Consider the following 26014-nt stretch of genomic DNA (forward strand, 5'->3'; position numbering starts at 1 on the left):
TGTGTGCAGAGCACTGTGCTAAGCGCTTGGGAGAGTAAAATACAACAACAGACACATTCCCTGCCCAAAGGAGCTTACAGTCTAGAGGGGGAGATGGACATTAATAGATATAAATAAATTCCAGGTACGGACGTAAGTGCCTTGGGGCTGGGAGGGGGGATAATTATAATAATAATAATGATGGCATTTGTTAAGCGCTTACTATGTCCAAAGCACTGTTCTAAGCGCTGGGGGGGATACAAGGTGATCAGGTTGTCCCGCGTGGGGCTCACAGTCATCACCCCCATTTTACAGATGAGGGAACTGAGGCTCTGAGAAGTTAAGTGACTTGCCCAAGGTCACACAGCAGACATGTGGTGGGGCCGGGATTCGAACCCATGACCTCGGACTCCAAAGCCCAGGCTCTTTCCACTGAGCCACGCTGCTTCTCGCATGAAAAAAGGGAACAAGTCATAGGGACACAGAAGGGAGTGGGAGAAGAGGAAAGGGGGGCTTAGTCAGGGAAGGCCTCTTGGAAGCAGCATGGCTTAGTGGAAAGAGCCCTGGCTCGGGAGTCACAGGTCATGGGTTCTAATCCCGGCTCCGCCACTTGTCTGCTGTGTGACCTTGGGCCAGTCACTTCACTTCTCTGGGCCTTAGTTACCTCATCTGTAAAATGGGGATTAAAAGTGTGAGCCCCACGTGGGACAACCTGATTACCCTGTTTCTACCCAGAGCTTGGAACAGTGCTTGGCTCATAGTAAGCGCTTAACAAATACCATTATTATTATTATCATCATCATTATAAGGCTTTGAAGCCTTTTTCTGCTTCCCTCTCTAGCCTGTAAGCTCCTTAGGGGCAGGTAACGCGTCTGCTAATTCTGTTGTACTGTACTCTCCTGAGAGCTTAGTACAGTGCTCTGCAAACAGTAAGCGCTCAGTAAATACCACTGATTAACTATTAGCTCCTTGTGGGTAGGCAAAGTGTCTGTCTATTGTTCTGTTGTACTCTACCGACACTTAATAATAATAATAATGACATTTATTAAGCGCTTACTATGTGCAAAGCACTGTTCTAAGCGCTGGGGAGGCAACAAGGTGATCAAGTTGTTCCATGGGGGGCTCACAGTCTTAATCCCCATTTTACAGATGAGGGAACTGAGGCGCAGAGAAGTGAAGTGACTTGCCCAAAGTCACATGGCTGACAATTGGCGGAGCGGGGATTCGAACCCACGACCTCTGACTCCAAAGCCCGGGCTCTTTCCACTGAGCCACGATCCTGTGCCCTGCACACAGTAAGGGCTCCGTAAATACGACTGGATGAATGGACCGATGGACTGATTCTCTGCAGTTTCTTTACAGAGTGTTGGAATTCAAGCAGCGTGGCTCAGTAGGCAAGAGCCCGGGCTTTGGAATCAGAAGTCATGGGTTCAAATTCCGACTCTGCCAATTGTCAGCTGTGTGACTTTGGGCAACTTCTCTGTGCCTCAGTTCCCTCATCTGTAAAAGGGGGATTGAGACTGTGAGCCCCATGAGGGGCAGCCTGATTATCTTGTAACCTCCCGAGCGCTTAGAACAGTGCTTTGCACATAGTAAGCGCTTAATAAATGCCATCATCATTATTATTATTATTATTCATTCATTCAATCGTATTTATTGAGCACTTACTGTGTGCAGGGCACTATACTAAGCGCTTGGAAAGTACAATTCAGCGACAGATACAGTCCCTACCCAACAAGGAGCTCACAGTCTAGAAGGGGGAGATAGATAACAAAGCAAAACAAGTGGACAGGTGTTAATACCATCAAAATAGATTAATAGAATTCTAGCTATGTACACATCATTAATAAAATAAATAGATGATTGATAAATATGTACAAATAGACACAAGTGCTGTTGGGAGGGGACGGGGGTAGGGCAGAGGGAGGGAGTGGGGCGATGGGGAGGGGAGAAGGAGCACAGCAAAAATTGGGGGGCTCAGTTTGAGAAGGCCTCTTGGATCCCGCCTCTGCCACCTGTCTGCTGCGTGACCTTGGGCAAGTCACTTCACTTCTCTGGGCCTCAGTTAGCCCATCTGGAAAATGGGGATGAAGCCCGTGAGCCCCATGTGGGACAACCCACTTGCCTTGAATCCGCCCCAGTTCTTAGAACAGTGCTTTGCACATAGTAAGTGCTTAACAAATGCCATCATTATTATTAACCCCAGCAACAATCAATCAATCAATCGTATTTATTGAGCGCTTACTATGTGCAGAGCACTGTACTAAGCGCTTGGGAAGTACAAATTGGCAACATATAGAGACAGTCCCTACCCAACAGTGGGCTCACAGTCTAAAAGGGGGAGACAGAGAATAAAACCAAACATACTAACAAAATAAAATAAATAGGATAGATATGTACAAGCAAAATAAATAAATAGAGTAATAAATATGTACAAACATGTATACATATATACAGTATACAGTACAGCAACAGACACTAATGAGTTTCCCAGGCATTTGGGAAACACAGGGCAGCAAGGGCCCCGCCTAAAGTACAATAATAATCATCATCAATCGTATTTATTGAGCGCTTACTGTGTGCAGAGCACTGTACTAAGCGCTTGGGAAGTACAAATTGGCAACATATAGAGACAGTCCCTACCCAACAGTGGGCTCACAGTCTAAAAGGGGGAGACAAAGAACAAAACCAAACATACTAACAAAATAAAATAAATAGGATAGATATGTACAAGTAAAATAAATAAATGAATAAATAGAGTAATAAATATGTACAAACATATATACATATATACAGTATACAGTACAGCAACAGACACTAATGAGTTTCCCAGGCATTTGGGAAACACAGGGCAGCAAGGGCCCCGCCTAAAGTACAATAATAATCATCATCAATCGTATTTATTGAGCGCTTACTGTGTGCAGAGCACTGTACTAAGCGCTTGGGAAGTACAAATTGGCAACATATAGAGACAGTCCCTACCCAACAGTGGGCTCACAGTTTAAACAATGGATGCTTTGTGTGTTGGTTCATGCTAAGGAGCTCTATCAAGATCTTATCTCTTTCTCCTCCACAACATTCCTCTGAGGGAATAAGGCGGTAGAGAATACCCCGATGAAGAAACAAGTAGAGAAAGGTCACAGATAATAATAATAATTGGCATTTGTTAAGCGCTTACTATGTGCAAAGCACTGTTCTACGCGCTGGGGAGGATACAGGGTGATCAGGTGGTCCCACGTGGGGCTCACAGTCTTCATCCCCATTTTACAGATGAGGTCACTGAGGCCCAGAGAAGTGAAGAGACTTGCCCAAGATCACACAGCAGACATGTGGTGGAGTGGGGATTCGAACCCATGACCTCTGACTCCAAAGCCTGGGCTCTTTCCACTGAGCCACGCTGCTTCTTGCTCAGCAGTATGTGGGATTCAGCAGCCGCAGATGGAGGAATATGAGATGCAGATCTCATTCATTCAATCGTATTTATTGAGAGCTTACTGTGTGCAGAGCACTTTACTAAGTGCTTGGGAGACACATAATAATAATAATAATAATAATAATAATAATAATAATAATAATAATGGCATTTGCTAAGCGCTTACTAACTATGAAATGCAGATCTCATTCATTCAATCGTATTTTTTGAGAGCTTACTGTGTGCATAGCACTTCACTAAGTGCTTGGGAGACACATAATAATAATAATAATAATAATAATAATAATAATAATAATAATAATAATAATGATGGCATTTGTTAAGCGCTTACTAAATATGAAATGCAGATCTCATTCATTCAATCGTATTTATTGAGAGCTTACTGTGTGCAGAGCACTTTACTAAGTGCTTGGAAGACACATAATAATAATGAATAATAATAATAATGGCATTTGTTAAGCGCTTACTAAATATGAAATGCAGATCTCATTCATTCAATCGTATTTATTGAGAGCTTACTGTGTGCAGAGCACTTAACTAAGTGCTTGGGAGACACATAATAATAATAATAATAATAATAATAATAATAATAATAATAATAGCATTTGTTAGCTTACTAAATATGAAATGCAGATCTCATTCATTCAATCATACTTATTGAGAGCTTACTGTGTGCAGAGCACTTTACTAAGTGCTTGGGAGACACATAATAATAATAATAATAATAATAATAATGGCATTTGTTAAGTGCTTACTAAATATGAAATGCAGATCTCATTCATTCAATCGTATTTATTGAGAGCTTACTGTGTGCAGAGCACTTTACTAAGTGATTGGGAGACGCATAATAATAATAATAATGATGATGGCATTTGTTAAGCGCTTACTATGTGCAAAGCACTGTTCTAAGCGCTGGGGGGATACAAGGTGATCAGGTTGTCCCAGGTGGGGCTCCCAGTCTTCATCCCCATTTTCCAGATGAGGGAACTGAGGCCCAGAGAAGTGATGTGACTTGCCCAAGGTCACCCAGCTGACAAGTGGAAGAGCCGAGATTAGAGAAGCAGCGTGGCTCGGTGGAGAGAGCCCGGGCTTTGGAGTCGGAGGTCGTGGGTTCAAATCCCGGCTCCACCACTTGTCAGCCGTGTGACTTTGGGCAAGTCAATTCACTTCTCTGGGCCTCAGTTCCCTCATCTGTAAACTGGGGATGAAGACTGTGAGCCCGCCATGGGACAACCTGATCACCTTGTATCTCCCCCAGCGCTTAGAACAGTGCTTTGCACATAGTAAGTGCTTAAGAAATGCCATCATCATTATTATTATTATTATTATTATTATTAGAACCCACCACCTCGGGCTCCCGTGCCCACGCTCTTTCCACTGAGCCACGCTGCCCTGCTCCTGACTCCTAGTTCAGTGCTTTTCTCGTGAGACAAGGTGCCTATTAATATTTCAGTATTTGATCAATCAACCAATCGTATTTATTGAGCGCTTACTGTGTGCAGAACACTGTACTAAGCGCTTGGGAAGCACAAGTTGGCAACATATAGAGACGGCCCCTCCCCAACAGTGGGCTCACAGTCTAGAAGGGGGAGAATGGAAGGAGAGCTCAAGTAATACTACTACTACTAATTATTGTTATTATTATGGTATTTGTTAAGCACTTACTATTGGCCAGGCACTGTACTAAGCGCTGGCGTGAATGTATATATATATGTATGTACATAGCTATAATTCTATTTATAATTAATGCCTGCTTACTTGTTTTGATGTCTATATATATATAGAAAAGCAGCGTGGCTCAGTGGAAAGAGCTCGGGCTTTGGAGTCAGAGGTCTTGGGTTCGAATCCCGGCTCCACCACATGTCTGCTGTGTGACCTTGGGCAAGTCACTTAACTTCTCTGAGCCTCAGTTACCTCATCTGTAAAATGGGGATTGACTGTGAGCCCCACGTGGGACAGCCTGATCACGCTGTATCCCCCCCGGCGCTTAGAACAGTGCTTTGCACATAGTAAGCGCTTAACAAATGCCATCATCATTATTATTATTATTATATCCATAATTCTGTTTATTTATACTGGTGCTATTGATGCCTGTTTACGTGTTTTGATATCATCATCATCATCATCATCAATCGTATTTATTGAGCGCTTACTATGTGCACAGCACTGTACTAAGCGCTTGGGAAGTACAAATTGGCAACATATAGAGACAGTCCCTACCCAACAGTGGGCTCACAGTCTAAAAGGGGGAGACAGAGAACAAAACCAAACATACTAACAAAATAAAATAAATAGAATAGATATGTACAAATAAAATAAATAAACAAATAGAGTAAAAAATATGTACAAACATATATACATATATCCGTCTCTGGAGGACTTCAGGGGTGAATCTGTTGGGCGGAGGGGAAAAAGTTGGGGACTCAGAAAGGACAATATCCAACACCAGGAATGACTGATAAGGAAGCAATCTATCCGCTGTGCTCTTTGGAATTCCAGTCTCTCCCTTTGCTTTGTCTAACTTGGGGCTAGTAAAGATCAAGCAAACAGTCGGGCCTTGTTTTGGGAGTTGAGTTGGGAGCGGGCCTCTTCCCTTGGAGGGGCCCACTGACCCCACGGAATAATAGGAAAGCCTCCGGAGTAAACCAAACCCTGCCTGGGCCAACACAAGGGATCGGGGGTTATTTGTATTAACAAACCAACTCATTTCCAACTCAGCTTTCTAAAGGAGTGGCGGTTGTGGAAGAGCCAGAGATCCCAGAAACCCACAGATCTCCATCCCATTGTGCGACAGGAACAGTTACTGGAGCAAATTAAGGCGAGATCTGTATTTTCACACTGAAGATGCCTTTGAAAGACGGGAAGAATCGCTGAAACGCTATCTTAACTATCGGCTGCGGCTCCTCCACGCCTTTTTCTATATGTTGCCAACTTGTACTTCCCAAGCGCTTAGTACAGTGCTCTGCTCACAGTAAGCTCAAACTCGAACCCAAAGTGAGAGTTGAGGGGAAAAGTTTGAAGGTCCCCGGAAGAGCATCCGGCCTTCTGTACATATGGAAAAATAACTGCTCCTGTATATATGTTTGTACATATTTATTACTCTATTTCATCCGGCCTTCTGTACATATGGAAAAATAACTGCTCCTGTATATATGTTTGTACATATTTATTACTCTATTTCATCCGGCCTTCTGTACATATGGAAAAATAACTGCTCCTGTACATATGTTTGCACATATTTATTACTCTATTTAATTTGTACATATTTATTCTATTTATTCTATTTTGCTAATTTGTTTTGTTCTCTGTCTCCCCCTTCTAGACTGTGAGCCCACTGGTGGGTAGGGACGGTCTCTATATGTTGCCAACTTGGACTTCCCAAGCGCTTAGTACAGTGCTCTGCACACAGTAAGCGCTCAATAAATACGATTGATTGATTAAGCACTTAATAAGTACGATTGATTTTTGCGGAGAAGGAGCGTGGCCCAGCGGATAGAGCAGGGGCCTGGGAATCAGAAGGACCTGGGTTCTAATCCATCTGCTTGCTGGGGGGATGCAGGCAAGTCACTTTACTCCTCTGTGCCTCGGTTTCCTCATCTGGAAAACGGGGACTAAGACCAAGTCACTTTACCTCTCCGTGCTTCGGTTTCCTCATCCGGAAAATGGGGACTAAGACCGTGGGCCTTATGTGGGGTAGGAACCGTGTCCAACTCAGTTGCCTCTTATCTCCCCCAGCTCTTAGTACAGTGCTTGGCACACAGTAAGCATTTAAATTACTATTATTACAGTTCCCAAGTCCTCTGGTATTGCTTTGGATTACCTTATTTAAAGTCAAGGTCTACTCTGTGTACCTGATCGGTGAACAACATATTCACTCTCTCTCAATCTGCCTTTCCTGAGCAACTTTTCTTCTGGGGTCATTTCCTGAACGAAAACTCCAGATTTTCACAAGTCCACGCCTGGGAGTTGCTAAAACCCTACGAAGGAGCTCCTGAACCCGAGAGATTATCAAAGGCTTAAAAGTCCACGTTTTTTCGTTCTTCCTCTCCTGATAGTGTTTGTTAAGCCCTTATTATATGTCAAGCACTGGGGTAGATACGAGTCGAACAGTTTGGACACAGCCTCCGTCCCACATGGGGCTCCAAGTAGAAGGGACTAGGATTTAATCCTCATTTACAGTTGGGGAAGTTGAGGCACAGTGAAGTGACTCGCCCAAGGTCACAAGGGAAGCAACTGGCAGAGCCTGGATTAGAACCCAAGTCCTATGGCTCCCTGGCCCCTCTTCTTTCCACTAAGCTACGCTGCCTGAAGATGCCGGTGTTGGGGGAGGAAGTACATTTATATGTCAGGGTTGTTAAACGGGACAATAAAATTGCCAAAATTCTGGCGCCTCAAAAACAGGTTTATGTTTTGTTTGAGCTGTGGGTGGAATAAGTCAATTTCCCCGTTGGTGGTACACATTCCGCTGAGCCACGAGTAATGCTACACTGAGAGATCACTAATGATAACAGAAACAATAAAAAAAAATAGCTGTGGCATTCAGAGCATTATACCAAGCGCTGGGGTAGAAACAAGAAAATCAGGTTGAACAGAGTCCCTGTCCGATATGGGGCTGACAGCCTAAAAAGGAGGGAGAGGAACCGCTGAATCCCAATTTAACAGATGAGGAAACTGAGGCATAGGGAACTGAAGAGACTTTCGCAAGATCACACAGCAGGTAAGTGGCAGGGCCCGGATTAGAACCCAGGTCAATCAATCAATCAATCAATCGTATTTATTGAGCGCTTACTATGTGCAGAGCACTGTACTAAGCGCTTGGGAAGTACAAATTGGCAACATATAGAGACAGTCCCTACTCAACAGTGGGCTCACAGTCTAAAATGGGGAGACAGAGAACAAAACCAAACATACTAACAAAATAAAATAGAATAGATATGTACAAATAAAATAAATAAATAAATAGAGTAAAAAATATGTACAAACATATATAGGTCCTCAGGCTCCCAGGCCTGGGCTTTCTCCACTCAATCTTGCTGTTTCCTTCCTTTTTCCTTTCTAAAGGAAAGAGGAATTGGGATAGCCAGAGAAAGAAGCCAGCAAGGTAAATGTATAAATTAGACCCGCTCCCAATCAATCAACTGCATTTACTGAGCGCTTGCTATATGCAGAGTACTGCACTAAGCGCTTGTGAGAGTCCAATCCAACAGAATTAACAGGCACGTTCCCTGCCCACAACGAGCTTCCAGTCCAGAGGACTCAAAGACACAGAAACCCCTTGTGTCCAGGGAACGTGTCTACCACCTTTGCCGCTTTGTACTCTCCCGAGCGCTTAATACAGTGCTCTGGACACAGGAAACACTCAATAAATGTGACTGACCGATTGATACACCACCTTCTCAGAAAACGCGACCTTCGATCCCAGGAGATTCAATAACTCACATAAGGCGGTTTTAAATGAACGTGACCTCAGTGCTAAATGAGGACTTCCTCTGTCTGCGTGGTATACATACAATTATGTGGGTGGGTTTATTTTCTTTCTTTATATGGGTGGATATATATTTGTCCTTTGTATTCCAAAAAGATACGGCTGAGAAGGACATTCTTCTAGACTGTGAGCCCGCTGTTGGGTAGGGACTGTCTCTATGTGTTTCTCACTTGTACTTCCCAAGCGCTTAGTACAGTGCTCTGCACACAGTAAGCGCTCAATAAATATGACTGATTGACTGATTTCTCTATGAGCGTGGTGTGGCTGAAAATGCTAGTAAATCACACTGTAAATCTGTATACTGTAAATCATAATAATCGTAATTATAACAATAATGGTATTTGTTAAGCGCTTCTATATGTCCAGCACCGTTCTAAGCGCTGGGGTCAGGTTGTCCCACCTGGGATTCTCACTTTTAATCCCCATTTTACAGATGAGGGAACAGGCACAGAGAAGTTAAGTGACTTGCCCAAGACCCCTCAGCAGGCAAGTGGCAGAGGTGGGATTAGAAGCCACATCCTCTGACTCCCAAGTCCGAACGGGCACAGAGAAGTTAAGTGACTTGCCCAAGGCCCCTCAGCAGGCAAGTGGCAGAGGTGGGATTAGAATCCACATCCTCTGACTCCCAAGTCCGAAAGGGCACAGAGAAGTTAAGTGACTTGCCCAAGGCCCCTCAGCAGGCAAGTGGCAGAGGTGGGATTAGAATCCACATCCTCTGACTCCCAAGTCCGAAAGGGCACAGAGAAGTTAAGTGACTTGCCCAAGGCCCCTCAGCAGGCAAGTGGCAGAGGTGGGATTAGAATCCACATCCTCTGACTCCCAAGTCCGAAAGGGCACAGAGAAGTTAAGTGACTTGCCCAAGGCCCCTCAGCAGGCAAGTGGCAGAGGTGGGATTAGAATCCACATCCTCTGACTCCCAAGTCCGGGCTCCTTCCACTAAGCCACACCGCTTCTCGAAACATCACACTCTTCACCCCCGTTTTACAGATGAGATAACTGAGGCACAGAGAAGCAAAGCGACTTTCCCAAGGTCACACAGCCGACAAGTGGCAGAACCAGGCTTCGAACCCACGTCCTCCGACTCCCAAGCACGGGCTCCTTCCACTAAGTCACGCGAAACGCTCACCGCACGCCAAGCGCGGTACTGAACGCCGGGATCGGGACAATCTAAGCGGCTCGGTTCGGATTTCAATCTCTTTCGGGCGCTTACTGTGCGCAGAACGCTCTACTAAGCCCTCGGGACCGTACGATATAAAAGAGATGGTAGACACCCTCCCGGTACGCAGCACTGTACCGACTGCTGGGAAAGACTCTATAGATGGGAATTAGACGTCTAATCGGCTTACGATCACTACCACTGGTCAGCTGTGTGACTCTGGGCAAGTCACTTCACTTCTCTGGGCCTCAGTTCCCTCCTCTGTAAGAAAATGGGGATTAAGACCCCCACGTGGGACAACCTGATCACCTTGTAAATTCCCCAGCGCTTAGAACAGTGCTTTGCACATAGTAAGCGCTTATTAAATGCCGTTATTATTATTACCACCTGTATATATGTATATATGGTTGTACATATTTATTACTCTATTTATTTATTTATTTATTTATTTATCTTACTTGTACATTTCTATCCTATTTATTTTATTTTGTTGGTATGTTTGGTTCTGTTCTCTGTCTCCCCCTTCTAGACTGTGAGCCCACTGTTGGGTAGGGACCGTCTCTATGTGTTGCCAATTTGTACTTCCCAAGCGCTTAGTACAGTGCTCTGCACACAGTAAGCGCTCAATAAATACGATTGATTGATTGATTGATTGATTGATACCACAAGATTTTCAACTTTCACGCGGCACCCTCGTTGTCTTGTGGGAAACGATCCCTAAACCTAACATCGGTGCACAGACCATCTGGGGAAAGGAAGTGGGGAAAAAACGAAGCCACGGTACCTTAGACATCCTGTGGCGTTGTAGAAGATATCGTAGTCAAGAACACCACTAGCTTTAGGGTAGTCTCCTTCAGGCCAGCCCGAGAAAGGGATGATCATGTTGTCTGTTAGAGTCTGCAGAGCCTCTGAAATCATATTGTTCTTCAGGTTGTCGTTGGAGGACAGATTCCACAGCAAACCTAAGCGCACGGCCAAAACAACAACAACAAAAAAACACAAACGCTGCATCAGGCTACTTTTGGGTGGACTTAACTATTTATGAATTGCTTAGAAACACCTTCAGCTCTTTGGATGAACAAATGAACCTAAATACTACTAACTGGGATTTACTGATCATTCATTCATTCATATTTATTGAGCACTTACTGTGTGCAGAGCGCTGTACTAAGCGCTTGGGAAGGACAACTCAAGCATAGATTTTTATCAACTTGTCAGCCAGCAAAAGTGAGACACGCTGCTCTGCGATTCCCCGGACCGCTGTTAGAACAGGTTTTACAGATGGAAGTTGCACTTGTCTGCTGTGTGACTTTGAGCCAGTCACTTCCCTTCTCTGTGCCTCACCTACCTTCATCTGTAAAATGGGGAGGAAGACTGCGAGCCCCGCGTGGGACAACCTGATGACCCTGTATTCCCCCCCGGGCGCTTAGAACGGTGCTTGGCACATAGTAAGCGCTTAACGAATACCATCATCATTATTACTATTATTTGTGATCGACCAGTGGCCATTTGTGACAATAGGCTGGATACCCTTCCCAGAGCTTCGCGACTTCTCGGCTGATGACGATAAGAATAACAATAATGATAAAAATAAATTATGGTATTTGGTAAGCGCTTACTATGTGCCCAGCACTGTTGTACAGGTTAATCAAGTCCAACACAGTCCCTATCCCACCTGGGGCTACCAGTCTAGGTAAGAAGGAGAAAAGGTATTTAATCTCCACTTTACAGTTGAGGAAACGGAGGCACAGAGAAGGTATGAGTTGTGCTTCCAATGTGCAGGGTGCTGTACTAAGCGCTTGGAAGACTACAATACAACAGAGTTGGCAGACATATCATCATCAATCGTATTTATTGAGCGCTTACTGTGTGCAGAGCACTGTACTAAGCGCTTGGGAAGTACAAGTTGGCAACATATAGAGACAGTCCCTACCCAACAGTGGGCTCACAGTCTAGAAGGGGGAGACAGAGGACAAAACCAAATATATTAACAAAATAAAATAAATAGAATAGATATATGTACAAGTAAAATAAATAGAGTAATAAATATGTACAAATATATATAGTAAGCGCCCGTCCTGGAGGCAGGGGGGACGACAGGCCCGAAGGCCACAGGGCACACACACAAGAAAAATCGTCATCATCATCATAGTAATGATGGCATTTGTTAAGCTTACTATGTGCCAAGCACATGGCTCAGTGGAAGGAGCCCGGGCTTTGGAGTCCGAGGTCATGGGTTCAAATCCCGGCTCCGCCACTTGTCAGATGTGTGACTTTGGGCAAGTCACTACACTTCTCTGGGCCTCAGTTTCCTCATCTGTAAAATGGGGGTTAAGACTGTGAGCCCCCCGTGGGACAACCTGATCACCTTGTATCCCCCCAGCGCAGTGTGGCTCAGTGGAAAGAGCCCGGGCTTTGGAGTCAGAGGTCATGGGTTCAAACCCCGGCTCCGCCAATTGTCAGCTGTGTGACTTTGAGCAAGTCACTTCATTCATTCAATCGTATTTGTTGAGCACTTGCTGTGTGCAGAGCACTGTACTAAGCGCTTGGGATGTACAAGTTGGCAACATATAGAGACAGTCATCATCATCATCATCAATTGTATTTATTGAGCGCTTACTGTGTGCAGAGCACTGTACTAAGTGCTTGGGAAGTACAAGTTTGCAACATATAGAGACAGTCCCTATGCAACAGCGGGCTCTGTGCCTGTTACCTCATCTGTAAAATGGGGATTAAGACTGGGAGCCCCCTGTGGGACAACCTGATCACCTTGTAACCTCCCCAGCGCTTAGAACAGTGCTTTGCACATAGTAAGCACTTAATAAATGCCATTATTATAATTATTATAATTATTATAATTATTATTATTCTAGAGGGGTTAGAATTTAGATCCTCTGATTCCCAGGTCTGTGTTCTTTCCGCTAGGTCACGCTCCTTCAGAACTGTGGGCGGACGGCATTTAGTCTTGTACTTCCTAAACGCTTAGTACAGTGCTCTGCACACAGTAAGCGCTCAATAAATATGATTGATTGATCGATTGATTTAGTACCAGTAATTCATGTGAATCGAATCAGATGTGAGCATCTCAATTTGATTGCACCTATCTGCTAAAAAAACAACCAAAGGCATTAAGTGAGCAATTACTATGGGCAGAACACAGTACTGAAGCACTCAGGCCGTACAAATACAAGAGTCGGCAGACACAATTCCTGCCTTCAAGGAGTTTACAATCTAGTGGGAGTTTATAATCCAAAACCAATTTAGGGGTGGAAGTCTAACATCCCATCAATCGAAAGCATTTAATAATGATAATTATGGTATCTGTTCATTCATTCATTCAATCGTATTTATTGAGTGCTTACTGTGTGCAGCGCACTGTACTAAGCGCTTGGGAAGTACATTATTTGTACATATTTATTCTACTTGTATGTAGTTACTCTATTCCTACATATTTGTTGCCAACTTGTACTTCCCAAGCTCTTAGTACAGTGCTCTGCACACAGTAAGCGCTCAATAAATACGATTGATTGATTGATTCTATTTATTTTATTTTGTTAATTTGTTTTGTTTTGTTGCCTGTCTCCCCCTTCCAGACCGTGAGCCCGCTGCTGGGTAGGGACCGTCTCTATATGTTGCCAACTTGTACTTCCCAAGCACTTAGTACAGTGCTCTGCACACAGTAAGCGCTCAATAAATATGACTGAATGAATGAATGAATGAAATGAATGAAGTACAAGTTGGCAACATATAAAGACGGTCCCCACCCAACAACGGGCTCACAGTCTAGCGCTGTGTTAAGCGCTTACTACATGCCAGGTGCTGGACTAAGCGCTGAGTGTGGATACAAAGCAAGCTGGGACACAGTCTCTTTCCCACATGGGGCTCACAGTCTCAACCCCCACTTTACAGATGAGGGAACTGAGGCCCAGATAAGTTGAAAGACTTGCCCAAGGTCCCACAGTGGACATGTGGTGGAGGTGGGATTAGAACCCTGGTCCTTCTGATTTCCAGGCCCGTCCTCTATCGACTGATGAGGTAACTGAGGCACAGAGAAGTCAAGTGACTTGCCCAAAGTCACACAGCTGACAATCGGTGGAGCCGGGATTTGAACCCGTGACCTCTGACTCCAAAGCCCAGGCCCAGGCTCATTCCACTGAGCCATGCTGCTTCTCTGTCTCCCCCTTCAAGACTGTGAGCCCACTGTTGGGTAGGGACGGTCTCTATGTGTTGCCAACTTGTACTTCCCAAGCGCTTAGTACAGTGCTCTGCACACAGTAAGCGCTCAATAAATACGATTGATTGATTGATTGATTGACTGCGCCACGCTGCTTATCAATACGGATGGATGAGAATTCTAGACATCTTCTAAATTGGCAACCAAAGGGGGGGTGATTTCTAAACCCCTAAGGCTCAATGTTTCTTCAATCAATCAATCAATCGTATTTATTGAGCGCTTACTGTGTGCAGAGCACTGTACTAAGCGCTTGGGAAGTACAAGTTGGCAACACATAGAGACAGTCCCTACCCAACAGTGGGCTCACAGTCTAGAAGGGGGAGACAGAGAACAAACCCAAATGTATTAACAAAATAAAATAAATAGAATAGATGTGTACAAGTAAAATAGAGTAATAAATATGTACAAACATATATACATATGTTTCTTAAGCGCTTAGTACAGTGCTAAGCGCTTAGTACAGTGCTCTGCACATAGTAAGCGCTCAATAAATACGATTGATGATGATTGGCCAAATAATCAAACACTACCTCTTTTAACATCAAGTCACCCTAAGGAAAAATGAATGCAAATAATTCCAACCACGACCCAATTTTTATTTTGCATTCTACTGAGAAGAGCCTGGGAGTGGATGCCACATGCTTATCTTATCCTCTCCAGTTTATTTTCAACCTGAGGAGGCCCAACGCTTATTTTGGCTGGCATGAATTAATCAGTGACCTTGAAGATGCATTTTAGAGGCTGGCATGTCCTGTTCTCATTTAAATGAAAATTAGATCATCATTCTTTGGTGAAGGGGAAAAAAGAAAATCACGCGGGAGGGCTGCTGACCCCACGATTATCTCGTCAGAAGAGGTAGTAGCTCACCACATAAATCGGGAAAGGTCAAAAAGCCAGAAAGGTCCGTCAGTTTGCATTCCTTTCCTCCCCGCAAAGCTCTGGGACTGAGCTTCCGACACTGGAGGAGAAACAGACACTTCATTCCTTGGGTCTTAAGCGGAGATTCCAATGTCACTCGGGAAAAATGACAGGTCTTTATTCTTAAAGTTTACCCGGTCCTTTGAGTTTGAACTAAAGATTTTCTTACTGCCGAGCCCCAAGTTAAAGGAGGCTAGAAAAGCTCTCAGTTATTGCACTACCTCAGTTCCGAGAGGGGTGGATTTCAGTTAATAATAATAATAATAATAATAATAATAATAATAATGACGGCATTTGTTAAGCGCTTATTATGTGCAAAGCACTGTTCTAAGCGCTGCAGAGGATACAAGGTGATCAGGTTGTCCCATGTAGGGCTCACAATCTTAATCCCCATTTTACAGATGAGGGAACTGAGGCCCAGAGAATAATAATAATAATAATAATAACAACAACAACAATAATAATAATAATAATGGTATTTGTTAAGCACTTACTATGTGCAATGCACTATTCTAAGCGCTGGGGAGGTTACAAGGTGATCAGGTTGTCCCACGGGGGGCTCACGGTTTTAATCTCCATTTTACAGATGAGGTAACTGAGGCTCAGAGAATAATAATAATAATAATAATAATACTGGTATTTAAGCGCTTACTATGTGCAAACCACTTATTATGTGCAAAGCACTGTTCTAAGCGCTGCAGAGGATACAAGGTGATCAGGTTGTCCCATGTGGGGCTCACAATCTTAATCCCCATTTTACAGATGAGGGAACTGAGGCCCAGAGAATAATAATGATAATAATAATAACAACAACAACAACAATAATGATAATAATAATAATAATGGTATTTGTTAAGCACTTACTATGTGCAAAGCACTATTCTAAGCGCTGGGGAGGTTACAAGGTGATCAGGTTGTCCCACGGGGGGCTCACGGTTTTAATCCCCATTTTACAGATGAGGTAACTGAGGCCCAGAGAATAATAATAATAATAATAATAATAATAATAATAATAATAATAATAGTATTTGTTAAGCGCTTACTATGTGCAAAGCACCGTTATAAGCGCTGGGGAGGTTACAAGGTGGTCAGCGCTTAGAACAGTGCTCTGCACACAGTAAGCGCTTAAATGCCATCATTATTATTATCAGGTTGTCCCACGGGGGGGGCTCACAGTTTTAATCCCCATTTTACAGATGAGGGAACTGAGGCCCAGAGAAGTGAAGTGACTTGCCCAAAGTCACACAGCTGACGAGTGGCGGAGCGGGGATTTGAACCCATGACCTCTGACTCCAAAGCCCGGGCTCTTTTCCACTGAGCCACGCTGCTTGTATGATATTATACAAGCTTGAAATACCAAGTGCCCAGCATCAATTGAGGATGATACTTTAGGTTGGCCATTTGATTTGATGGGGAGAAGTGGGAGGACCTGTGATTTGAGATCCCGAGGATGGCCCCACAATGAACTACAACAGAAATCCCCCTGCAGTCTCCCAAAATGCAGGCAAACTGATTTGCTAGGAAAATTAAAGAAGCAGCGGGGGTCAGAAGGAGCTGGGTTCTAATCCCAGCTCTGCCACTTGTCTGTTGTGTGACCCTGGGCAAGTCACTTCTCTTTTCCGTGTCTCAGTTACTTCATCTGTAAAACGGGGATTGAGACCGTGAGCCCCATGTGGGACATGGACTGTGTCCAACCTAATCAACTTTTATCTACTCCAGTGCTTAGTACAGTGCCTGGCACGTAGTAAGTGCCTAACAAATATTGTTTAAAAAAAAAAAAAACACCTCCGAAACTCCAAAAACTTTGGGAAGACTGCTGCAGCAGTTAAGAGGATCAATCAATCAAAACGCCATCAACCGCCGCCCTACCCACTGCTCCGGCCCGGCTTTTTTCCGGATAACAACTTGGGAAGCAGTGTGGCGTAGCGGCTAGAGCATGGGCCTGGGAATTCATTCATTCATTCATTCAATCGTATTAATTGAGCGCTTACTGTGTGCAGAGCACTGTACTAAGCGCTTGGGAAGTACAAGTTGGCAACACATAGAGATGGTCCCTTCCCAACAGTGGGCTCACAGTCTAGAAGGGGGAGACAGAGAACAAAACCAAACATACTCACAAAATAAAATAAATAGAATAGCTATGTACAAGTAAAATAAATAAATAAATAAATAGAGTAATAAATATGTACAAATAGTTAAAGCTCAGGCTTTAAGGAGAGGGGGGAGACAGAGAAGCAGCATGGCTCAGTGGAAAGAGCCTGGGCCTGGGCTTCGGAGTCAGAGGTCACGGGTTCAAATCCCAGCTCCACCGATTGTCAGCTGTGTGACTTTGGGCAAGTCACTTCACTTCTCTGGGCCTCAGTTACCTCATCTGGAAAATGGGGATTAAGAGTGTGAGCCCCCCCCCCCGGGGCAACCTGATCACTTTGTAACCTCCCCAGCGCTTAGAACAGTGCTTTGCACATAGTAAGTGCTTAATAAATGCCATTATTATTATTATTACTGTTGTGATGATTGTGACGGGACTCTTGAGTTGCCAAGAGCCTAAAATAATGCTCCTCCACCACAGCACCCCCATCTCTCAGGGTTGCACCTGGAAAATTTCCAGTCCTCTTCCAGTCTTGACTATGGTAGGGAGAGTCAAGCAGAGGCCTGTCCAGTCCATTCCTAGCCTGGTCAGTGGTTAGCGAGTGGCAGGCCATCTGCTACACGTCAAAACTCACCCATACTGGGCGGTGGCGACATGCGAGAGAGTCGAGGGCGGAGACTCGAGTCGACTTTGCGGAAGGAGGCAATGGTCAACCACTTCTGGATATTTACCAAAAAACTCTGTGGATCCACTACCAGAACGACGGCAGATGGAGGTGGGGCGGTCTGGGAGAGATGTGCCCACTGCGTCGCTATGGGTCGGACTCGACGGCATAAGACAAGACCACGGCTTCTTTGTTTTTATTGCTTTTTGTAGCTGTCTCTTATGTTGCCTTGGTGTTTTGCTTCCTCACTCCCTATTTGTCTGTTTCCCGCCCCCTCCGCCACCTCCTTCTCCCTTATATTTTTAGGCTCTGATCTCCCTGAGGGACGGGAACCATACCTAATTCCCACCTGTCTATTCTTTCACTGTGCTTAATAAAATCTGCTTGGAAATAACATCACGGTAATAATAATAATAATGATAGCATTGATTAAACACTTCGTGCAAAGCACTGTTCTAATAATAATAATGACGGCATTTATTAAGCGCTTACTATGTGCAAAGCACTGTTCTAAGTGCTGGGGGGATACAAGGGGAACAGGTTGTCCCATGGGGGGCTCACAGTCTTAATCCCCATTTTACAGATGAGGTCACTGAGGCCCAGAGAAGTTAAGTCTTCTTAACTTATAGTTATAGTTAACTTATGGGGATTAAGACTGTGAGCCCCCTGTGGGACAACCTGATCGCCTTGTAACCTCTCCAGCGCTTAGAACAGTGCTTTGCACATAGTAAGCGCTTAACAAATGCCATCATTATTATTATTAAGTGACTTGCCCAAAGTCGCACAGCCGACAAGTGGCGGAGTCAGGATTTGAACCCTTGACCACTGACTCCAAAGCCCGGGCTCTTGCCACTGAGCCACGCTGCTTCTAAGCGCTGGGGAGGTTGCAAGGTGAGCCCACATCGGGCAACCTGATCACCTTGTATCCTCCCCAGCGCTTAGAACAGTGCTTTGCACATGGTAAGCGCTTAATAAATGCCATTATTATTATTATTATTACAGGGTGATCAGGTTGTCCCGCAGGAGGCTCACAGTCTTAATCCCCATTTCACAGATGAGGTAACTGAGGCACAGAGCAGGTAAATGACTTGCCCAAAGTCACACAGCTGGCAATTGGAGGAGCTGGGATTTGAACCCATGACCTCTGCCTCCAAAGCCCGGGCTCTTTCCACTGAACCATGCTGCTTCTCGGGTAGTTCCCTGGTATAGATTTAATGATAACAGTAATAGCAGTAGCAATAATCATCGGTGGTGTTTGTTAAGCACTAAACATCTGCCAAGCATTGTACTAAGTCCTAAGGTCACTAAAAGATAAGCAGGTTGGACAGAGTCCCCGTCCCACACGGAAACTCGCTCTGGAACCTGTGATTTAGAAAAGTCAACGATCCTATTTCAAATAAAAGAGCACCTTGTGAAAATGGCTTCCGTTTTAATCAAATCTCCTTACAGGTCAAGGAACTTAATATGTCTTGTTACTCTGTTATCGCCCAGGCACTAAGTACAGTTTGTAGCATTTAGCAAGTGCCCAACCTACCTATCAATCCATCATATTTACTGAGCGCTTACTGTGTGCAGAGCACTGTATTAAGCACTTGGGAGAGTACGATATAACAATGTAACAGAGTTGGTAGACCCCTTTCCTGCCCACAAGGAGCTTAGACGGCGGAGAAAGATAGTAATATAAATAAATAAATTAAGGATGTGGACATTAGTGCTGTGGGGCTGGATGGGAGGGTAACCCTGACTCCCCCGCTGCTCTGTAATTCCACATTTCCTTCTTCCTCCAGGACATCACTTCCCAGATGTCCTGGCAGCACCTCAAATTCACACCTGAATTCCTCAGTCAATCAATCAGTTGTACTTACTGAACACTTCCTGGGTGCCAAGCACTGTACTATGCAGTTGGGAGAGCATAAAACAACAAAGTTGATAGACATGTCGTTCCCTGCCCGCAACGAGCTTAGAGTCCAGAGCGCGCTGGGGTGCGTAGCGGGGAAATAGACATCAAGAATCATGCGGGATTCCTATCCGGTGAACATACAGCTTAATCACAGGCATGAAGGGGTTTGAAAGCATGGGGAATTGTTAGGACGGCTGAAATTAAGTCTCCTATCTCAGGATTTCCCAAAGGGAATAGCATATTTCCATCATTTAATAATCATAACAATAACAATAATATTAATAGTATTTGTTAAGCGCTTACTATGTGCCTTGGCACTGTACTTTGCGCTGGGATGGGGGGATACAAGCAAATCAGGTTGGACACAGTCCCTTTCCCACATGGGGCTCACAGTCTTAATCCGCACTCTACAGATGAGGGAACTGGGGCATAAACAATAAATAAATAAAGAAGGATAAATAAAATGACAGAAACGTACATAAATGCTGAGGGGCTGGAGAGGGATGAATAAATGGAGCAAATCAGGGTGAAACAGAAGAGAGTGGGAGAAGATGAAAAGAGGGCTTGGACAGGGAAGGACTGTGGGAGGAGATGTGCTTTAAATATGGTTTTGAAGTGGGGGAGAGTCATTGTCTGTCGGATATAGTACAGTGCCCAGCGCTTAGTACAGTGCCTGGCACATAGTAAGCGCTTAAAAAATACCATAATTATTATTATTATATGAAGAGGGGGGGAATTCCAGGCCAACCTATAATAATAATACTAATAATGGCATTTATTAAGCACTTACTATGTGCAAAGCACTGTTCTAAGCGCTGGTGAGGTTACAGGGTGATCAGGTTGTCCCCCGGGGGGCTCACAGTCTTAATCCCCATTTTACAGATGAGAGAACTGAGGCATAGAGAAGTGAAGTGACTTGCCCGAAGTCACACAGCTGGCGATTGGCGGAGCCTGGATTTGAACCCATGACCTCTGACTCCAAAGCCCGGGCTCTTCCCACTGAGCCACGCTGCTTCTCTAAGCAGCGTTGGAGTTAAACACTCACTACGTGCCAAGCCATTTCTAAGCAGTGGGGTAGATACAAGGTTATCAGGTTGGACGCAGTCCCTGTCCCATGTGGGGCTCACAATCTTAATCCCCATTTTCCAGATGAGGTAACTGAGGCCCAGAGAAGTTAAGTGACTTGTCCAAGGTCACACAGCAGACAAGTGGTGGATGCCAGGTCCCTCGGATTCCCAGGCCCAGGCTCACGTTGCTCCCACATCCTGCCCCTGGTCTGGAACGCCCTCCCTCTTCATATACGACAGAAAAATAATAATTTGTTATTATTTCTCCCCCTTTTAGACTGTGAGCCCACTGTTGGGTAGGGACTATATGTTGCCAATTTGTACTTCCCAATCGCTTAGTACAGTGCTCTGCACATAGTAAGCGCTCAATAAATACGATTGATGATGATGATTTGAGTAGTGTGAGACCTAAGTCACTCTTCCCCCTATGGTACACCTTCCTCCCCATCACCCTCCCACATTCCCAACTTGCCAACTTGTACTTCCCAAGCGCTTAGTACAGTGCTCTGCACACAGTAAGCGCTCAATAAATACGATTGATTGATTGATTGATTCCCCAAGCAATGCTGGCAGAAGTTTATTGTGAAAAATACGTCACTTCGTCATTGAATCTAGACCTCAGAGTTGCCTTGGGATCACTGTCGTATTTGTGTACTTTATTGTATTGTATTTAAGCACTTTATGTCAAACGCTGTGGTAAGCACTGGGGTACATACAAGGATGACACGCAGATTCGTGAAGCGTTCCATTTTTTTGTTATTTGTACATATTTATTCTATTTATTTTATTTTAATATGTTTTGTTGCCTGTCTCCCCCTTCTAGACCGTGAGCCCGCTGTTGGGTAGGGACCGTCTCTAGATGTTGACAACTCGGACTTCCCAAGCGCTTAGTACAGTGCTCTGCATACAGTAAGTGCTCAATAAATACGACAATGAATGAATGAATGAATGAATGAATGACAATGACTCTCCCCGCCTTCAAAGCCTTATTGAAGGCACATCTCCTCCAAGAAGCCTTCCCGGACTAAACCCTCCTCTCCTCTTCTCCCACTGCCTTCTGCGTCACCTTGACTTGCTTCCTTTTATTCATCCCCCCTCCTGGCCCCACTGCACGTTGGGTTTATAGCTGTAATTTTATTTGTTTATATTAACGTCTGTCCCCTGCCCTAGGCTGTAAATTCACTGTGGACAGGGAAAGTGTCTGTTATATTGTTCTGTTGCACTTCCTCGAGTCTCAGTCCAGTGCTCTGCCCACACAGTAAGTGCTCAGTAAGTACGACCGACTGTGTCGCGGGCCCTGGATACTCGGCGTGCCTTACCCGTGATTTGCTTTTTGGTTTCCAGGTCTCTGGTTTGCTTCAGGACCAGGAGCAGCCGGGGGATCCCATTTAGTTCCGCTACTTCCAACTTGTTGTCGTTGTCTTCAAACACCAGGTTTCTCAGTGCCCCACACGCTGCCCGCTGGACGTCTTCGCTCGGCCCTTTTAGAAGCTGCAGCAGCCTGGGGATCCCACTGAGTACGGAAACCTAGGAAAGCAGGGAGGTTGGGCTCATTATATTGAATAATAATTATTATCATCATCATCATCATCATCAATCGTATTTATTGAGCGCTTACTATGTGCAGAGCACCGTACTAAGCGCTTGGGAAGTACAAATTGGCAACATATAGAGACAGTCCCTACCCAACAGTGGGCTCACAGTCTAAAAGGGGGAGACAGAGAACAAAACCAAACATACTAACAAAATAAAACAGAATATATATGTACAAATAAAATAAATAGAATAATAAATATGTACAAACATATATACATATATACACTGCTGTGGTATTTTTTAAGCGCTTACCATGTGCAAAGCACTGTTCCAAGCGCTGGGGTAGATACAAGTTAATCACGTCAGACACAGTCCCTCTCCCACGTGGGACTCACAGTATAGGCAGGTGGGAGAATCAATCAATCAATCAATCGTATTTATTGAGCGCTTACTGTGTGCAGAGCACTGTACTAAGCGCTTGGGAAGTACAAGTTGGCAACATATAGACAGTCCCTACCCAGCAGTGGGCCCACAGTCTAAAAGGGGGAGACAGAGAACAAAACCAAACATACTAACAAAATAAAATAAACATGTATTGAACCTCCATTTTCTAGATGAGGCGTAGAGAAGGTAAGTGGCAGAGCTGATATAAAATGAAAAATCTTGAAGCTTCTCTCTGGTTTTCTTTTTATCCCAGGAGAGCAACTTGGCACATCTCCCCTCCTTTTACTGGATAGCAGAAAAGGAAATGTTTTTGCAAACAGATCGTTGACCTGCTTCTCCCTCCTCCTCCTCCTCTGGTCTTTATTCACTGGGCTGTCAACACTTGGCCTCAACTCTGATAGTGAACGCCTTTTTGAAATAAAGGGACTATAATAATAACTGTGGCATTTTTTATGCAATTACTACGCGCCAGGCAGCGTACTAAGAGCTGGGGGGAAATACGAGAAAATCCGTTTGAACACAGTCCCGGTCCCACACGGGGCCCGCGGTCTCCATCCCCATTTTACAGCTGAGGGAACCGAGGCACAGAGAAATGAACCGAGGCAGGATTAGGACCCAGGACTTTCTGTCTCCCGGGCCCACACTCTATCCATTAGACCACATTGCTTCTCTGAAACCTCCTGCATCTTCCCTGCTCTCATGATCCCACGGCTCAACTTCTGCTTTCAAAATAAACGTCTAATCTGCTTTAGTGGATTTCGCTCATTTGCTAAAACAGAAACCGTGTGAGAGTGTCAGAGTTCACCAGGTCCGTGTTCACACACTCTCAGGTGCAAAAAGAAGGTTTATTTCAAGCCTGTCAGTAGCGGCGTTTTGAAAATGAAGGTCAAGGCCCTGGCCTCCTACGGGGTTTGGAAGAGTGGAGCCAAATGAAGAGGATTGCTCCTCGTAGGCAAGAGAAGCACGCTGTGTCCTCTGAAAACCTAGAACAGAGGGCCTGAGGAGCCTTTGTGCTATTTCCTTCGATTTCAATCGGAAACCAAAGTGGTTGGAGCTGAACCTTAACAAATTTTGTAACCAGAGATGAGGCCTAAGAATGCGTCCAAGTCCAGAGGTTTCTCTTACAAAAATCACAGTTTCCTTTCACTGAGTTAGGGCTCCCTCTTTCAATCGTATTTATTGAGCGCTTACTGTGTGCAGAGCACTGTGCTAAGCGCTTGGGAAGTACAAGTTGGTCTCCCTCTTTGCCCATTGAGATCAGAATGTCATCATTTCTAGAAGAAAGAGGTGGGAGAGAAAGAACTGGTGACCACGGCTAAGCAACACTAGGCAGCGTGGAAAGTGCATGGGACCGGGAGACAGAGGAGGACCAGGCTTCTAATCCTGCTCGGCCGACTGCTTGCCGTGTGACCTTGGACAAGTCATTTAGCTGTTCTGCACCTCGGTTTCCTCAACTGTCAACTGGGGGTGCGATATCCGTTCTCCTTCCCACTTTGACTGTAAGCCCCATGTGGGACAGAGACCGTGTCCAATTGAACTTGTGTCTGCCCCAGTGCTTAGAACAGTGTTTGAAACACTTAGCAAATAACATAATAATAAGATAGTGTCAAACCAGAGGCTTACAAACTGCTCGAGGGAGAGAATCCACAAAAGACATTTTCAAACTGCCAATTATTACGCTTTGTCCATTTTCAATTTTTACATTTGTTCCCGTACACTCTGACCACTCATTTGTGCTGGCTCCCCGGACATAATATTAAGTGCAGAAGTATGCTTTATTCATCTGTTTTTGAAAAATTGAATAATAATAATTTATTTGGATTTTTTTACGTGCTTACTATGAGCCATTCATTTATTCGTATTTATTGAGCGCTTACTGTGTGCAGAGAACTGTACTAAGCGCTTGGGAAGTACAAGTTGGCAACATATAGAGACGGTCCCTACCCAACAGTGGGCTCAGAGTCTAGAAGAGCCAGGCACTGTACTAAGCGCCGGGGTGGATACAAGCTAATCATCATCATCATCAATCGTATTTCTTGAGCGCTTACTGTGTGCAGAGCACTGTACTAAGCGCTTGGGAAGTACAAGTTGGCAACATATAGAGACAGTCCCTACCCAACAGTGGGCTCACAGTCTAAAACAGGTTGGACACATTTCCTGTCCCACATGGGGCTCATAGTCTTCATCCCTATTTTATAGATGGGGTAACTGAGGCCCAGAGTAAGCTCCCTGTGGTCAGGAAATGTGTCTGTTTATTGTTGTATTGTACTCTCCCAAGCACTTAGTACAGTGCTTTGGACACAGTAAGTGGTCTTCCCCTTCTAGACTGTGAGTCTGTTGTTGGGTAGGGACCGTCTCTATATGCCTCCGACTTGTACTTCCCAAGCGTTTAGTACAGTGCTCTGCACACAGTAAGCGCTCAATAAATACAATTGAATGAATGAATGAAAAGTGACTTGCCCATGGCTTAGGGGAAAGAGTCCAGGTTTGGGAGTCAGAGACTGTGGGTTCTAATCAGCGTGGTTCAGTGGAAATAGCCTGGGCTTTGGAGTCAGAGATCATGGGTTCAAATCCTGACTCTGCCAACTGTCAGCTGTACAACATTGGGCAAGTCACTGAATTTATCTGTGCCTCAGTTACCTCATCTGTAAAATGGGGATTAAGATTGTGAGCCCCCACGGGACAACCTGATCACCTTGTAACTTCCCCAGCGTTTAGAACAGTGTGTTGCACAGAGTAAGCGCTTAATAAATGCCATTATTATTATTATAATCCCGGCTCTGCCACTTATCAGCTGAGTGATTTTGGGCAAGTCACTTCACTTCTCTGTGCCTCAGTGACCTCATCTGGAAAATGGGGATTTCGACTCTGAGCCCCATGTGGGACAACCTGCTTACCTTGTAACCTCCCCAGCGTTTAGAACAGTGTGTTGCACAGAGTCAGCGCTTAATAAATGCCATTATTATTATTATTATAATCCCGGCTCCGCCACCTATCAGCTGAGTGATTTTGGGCAAGTGGCTTCACTTCTCTATGCCTCAGTGACCTCATCTGGAAAATGGGGATTTTGACTGTGAGCCCCATTTGGGACAACCTGCTTACCTTGTAT

The 26014-nt window shown here is 44.7% G+C and overlaps 1 protein-coding gene across 1 annotated transcript in view; it reads right to left on the bottom strand.

The window, feature by feature from the left end:
- Nucleotides 1–26014, bottom strand: part of PKP2 (plakophilin 2) — a 133179-nt gene that overhangs the window by 54075 nt on the left and 53090 nt on the right. Inside the window, exons 6-7 of the mRNA XM_038770857.1 lie at nt 22245–22452; nt 10838–11015 (exon numbers count right to left, since the gene is read on the bottom strand). Of these exons, the coding sequence (XP_038626785.1) occupies nt 10838–11015; nt 22245–22452 (386 nt within the window). The remainder of the gene's footprint in view (nt 1–10837; nt 11016–22244; nt 22453–26014) is intronic.

Source organism: Tachyglossus aculeatus, chromosome 2, assembly GCF_015852505.1.
Source record: "Tachyglossus aculeatus isolate mTacAcu1 chromosome 2, mTacAcu1.pri, whole genome shotgun sequence".
NCBI classification, from domain to species: Eukaryota; Metazoa; Chordata; class Mammalia; order Monotremata; family Tachyglossidae; genus Tachyglossus; species Tachyglossus aculeatus.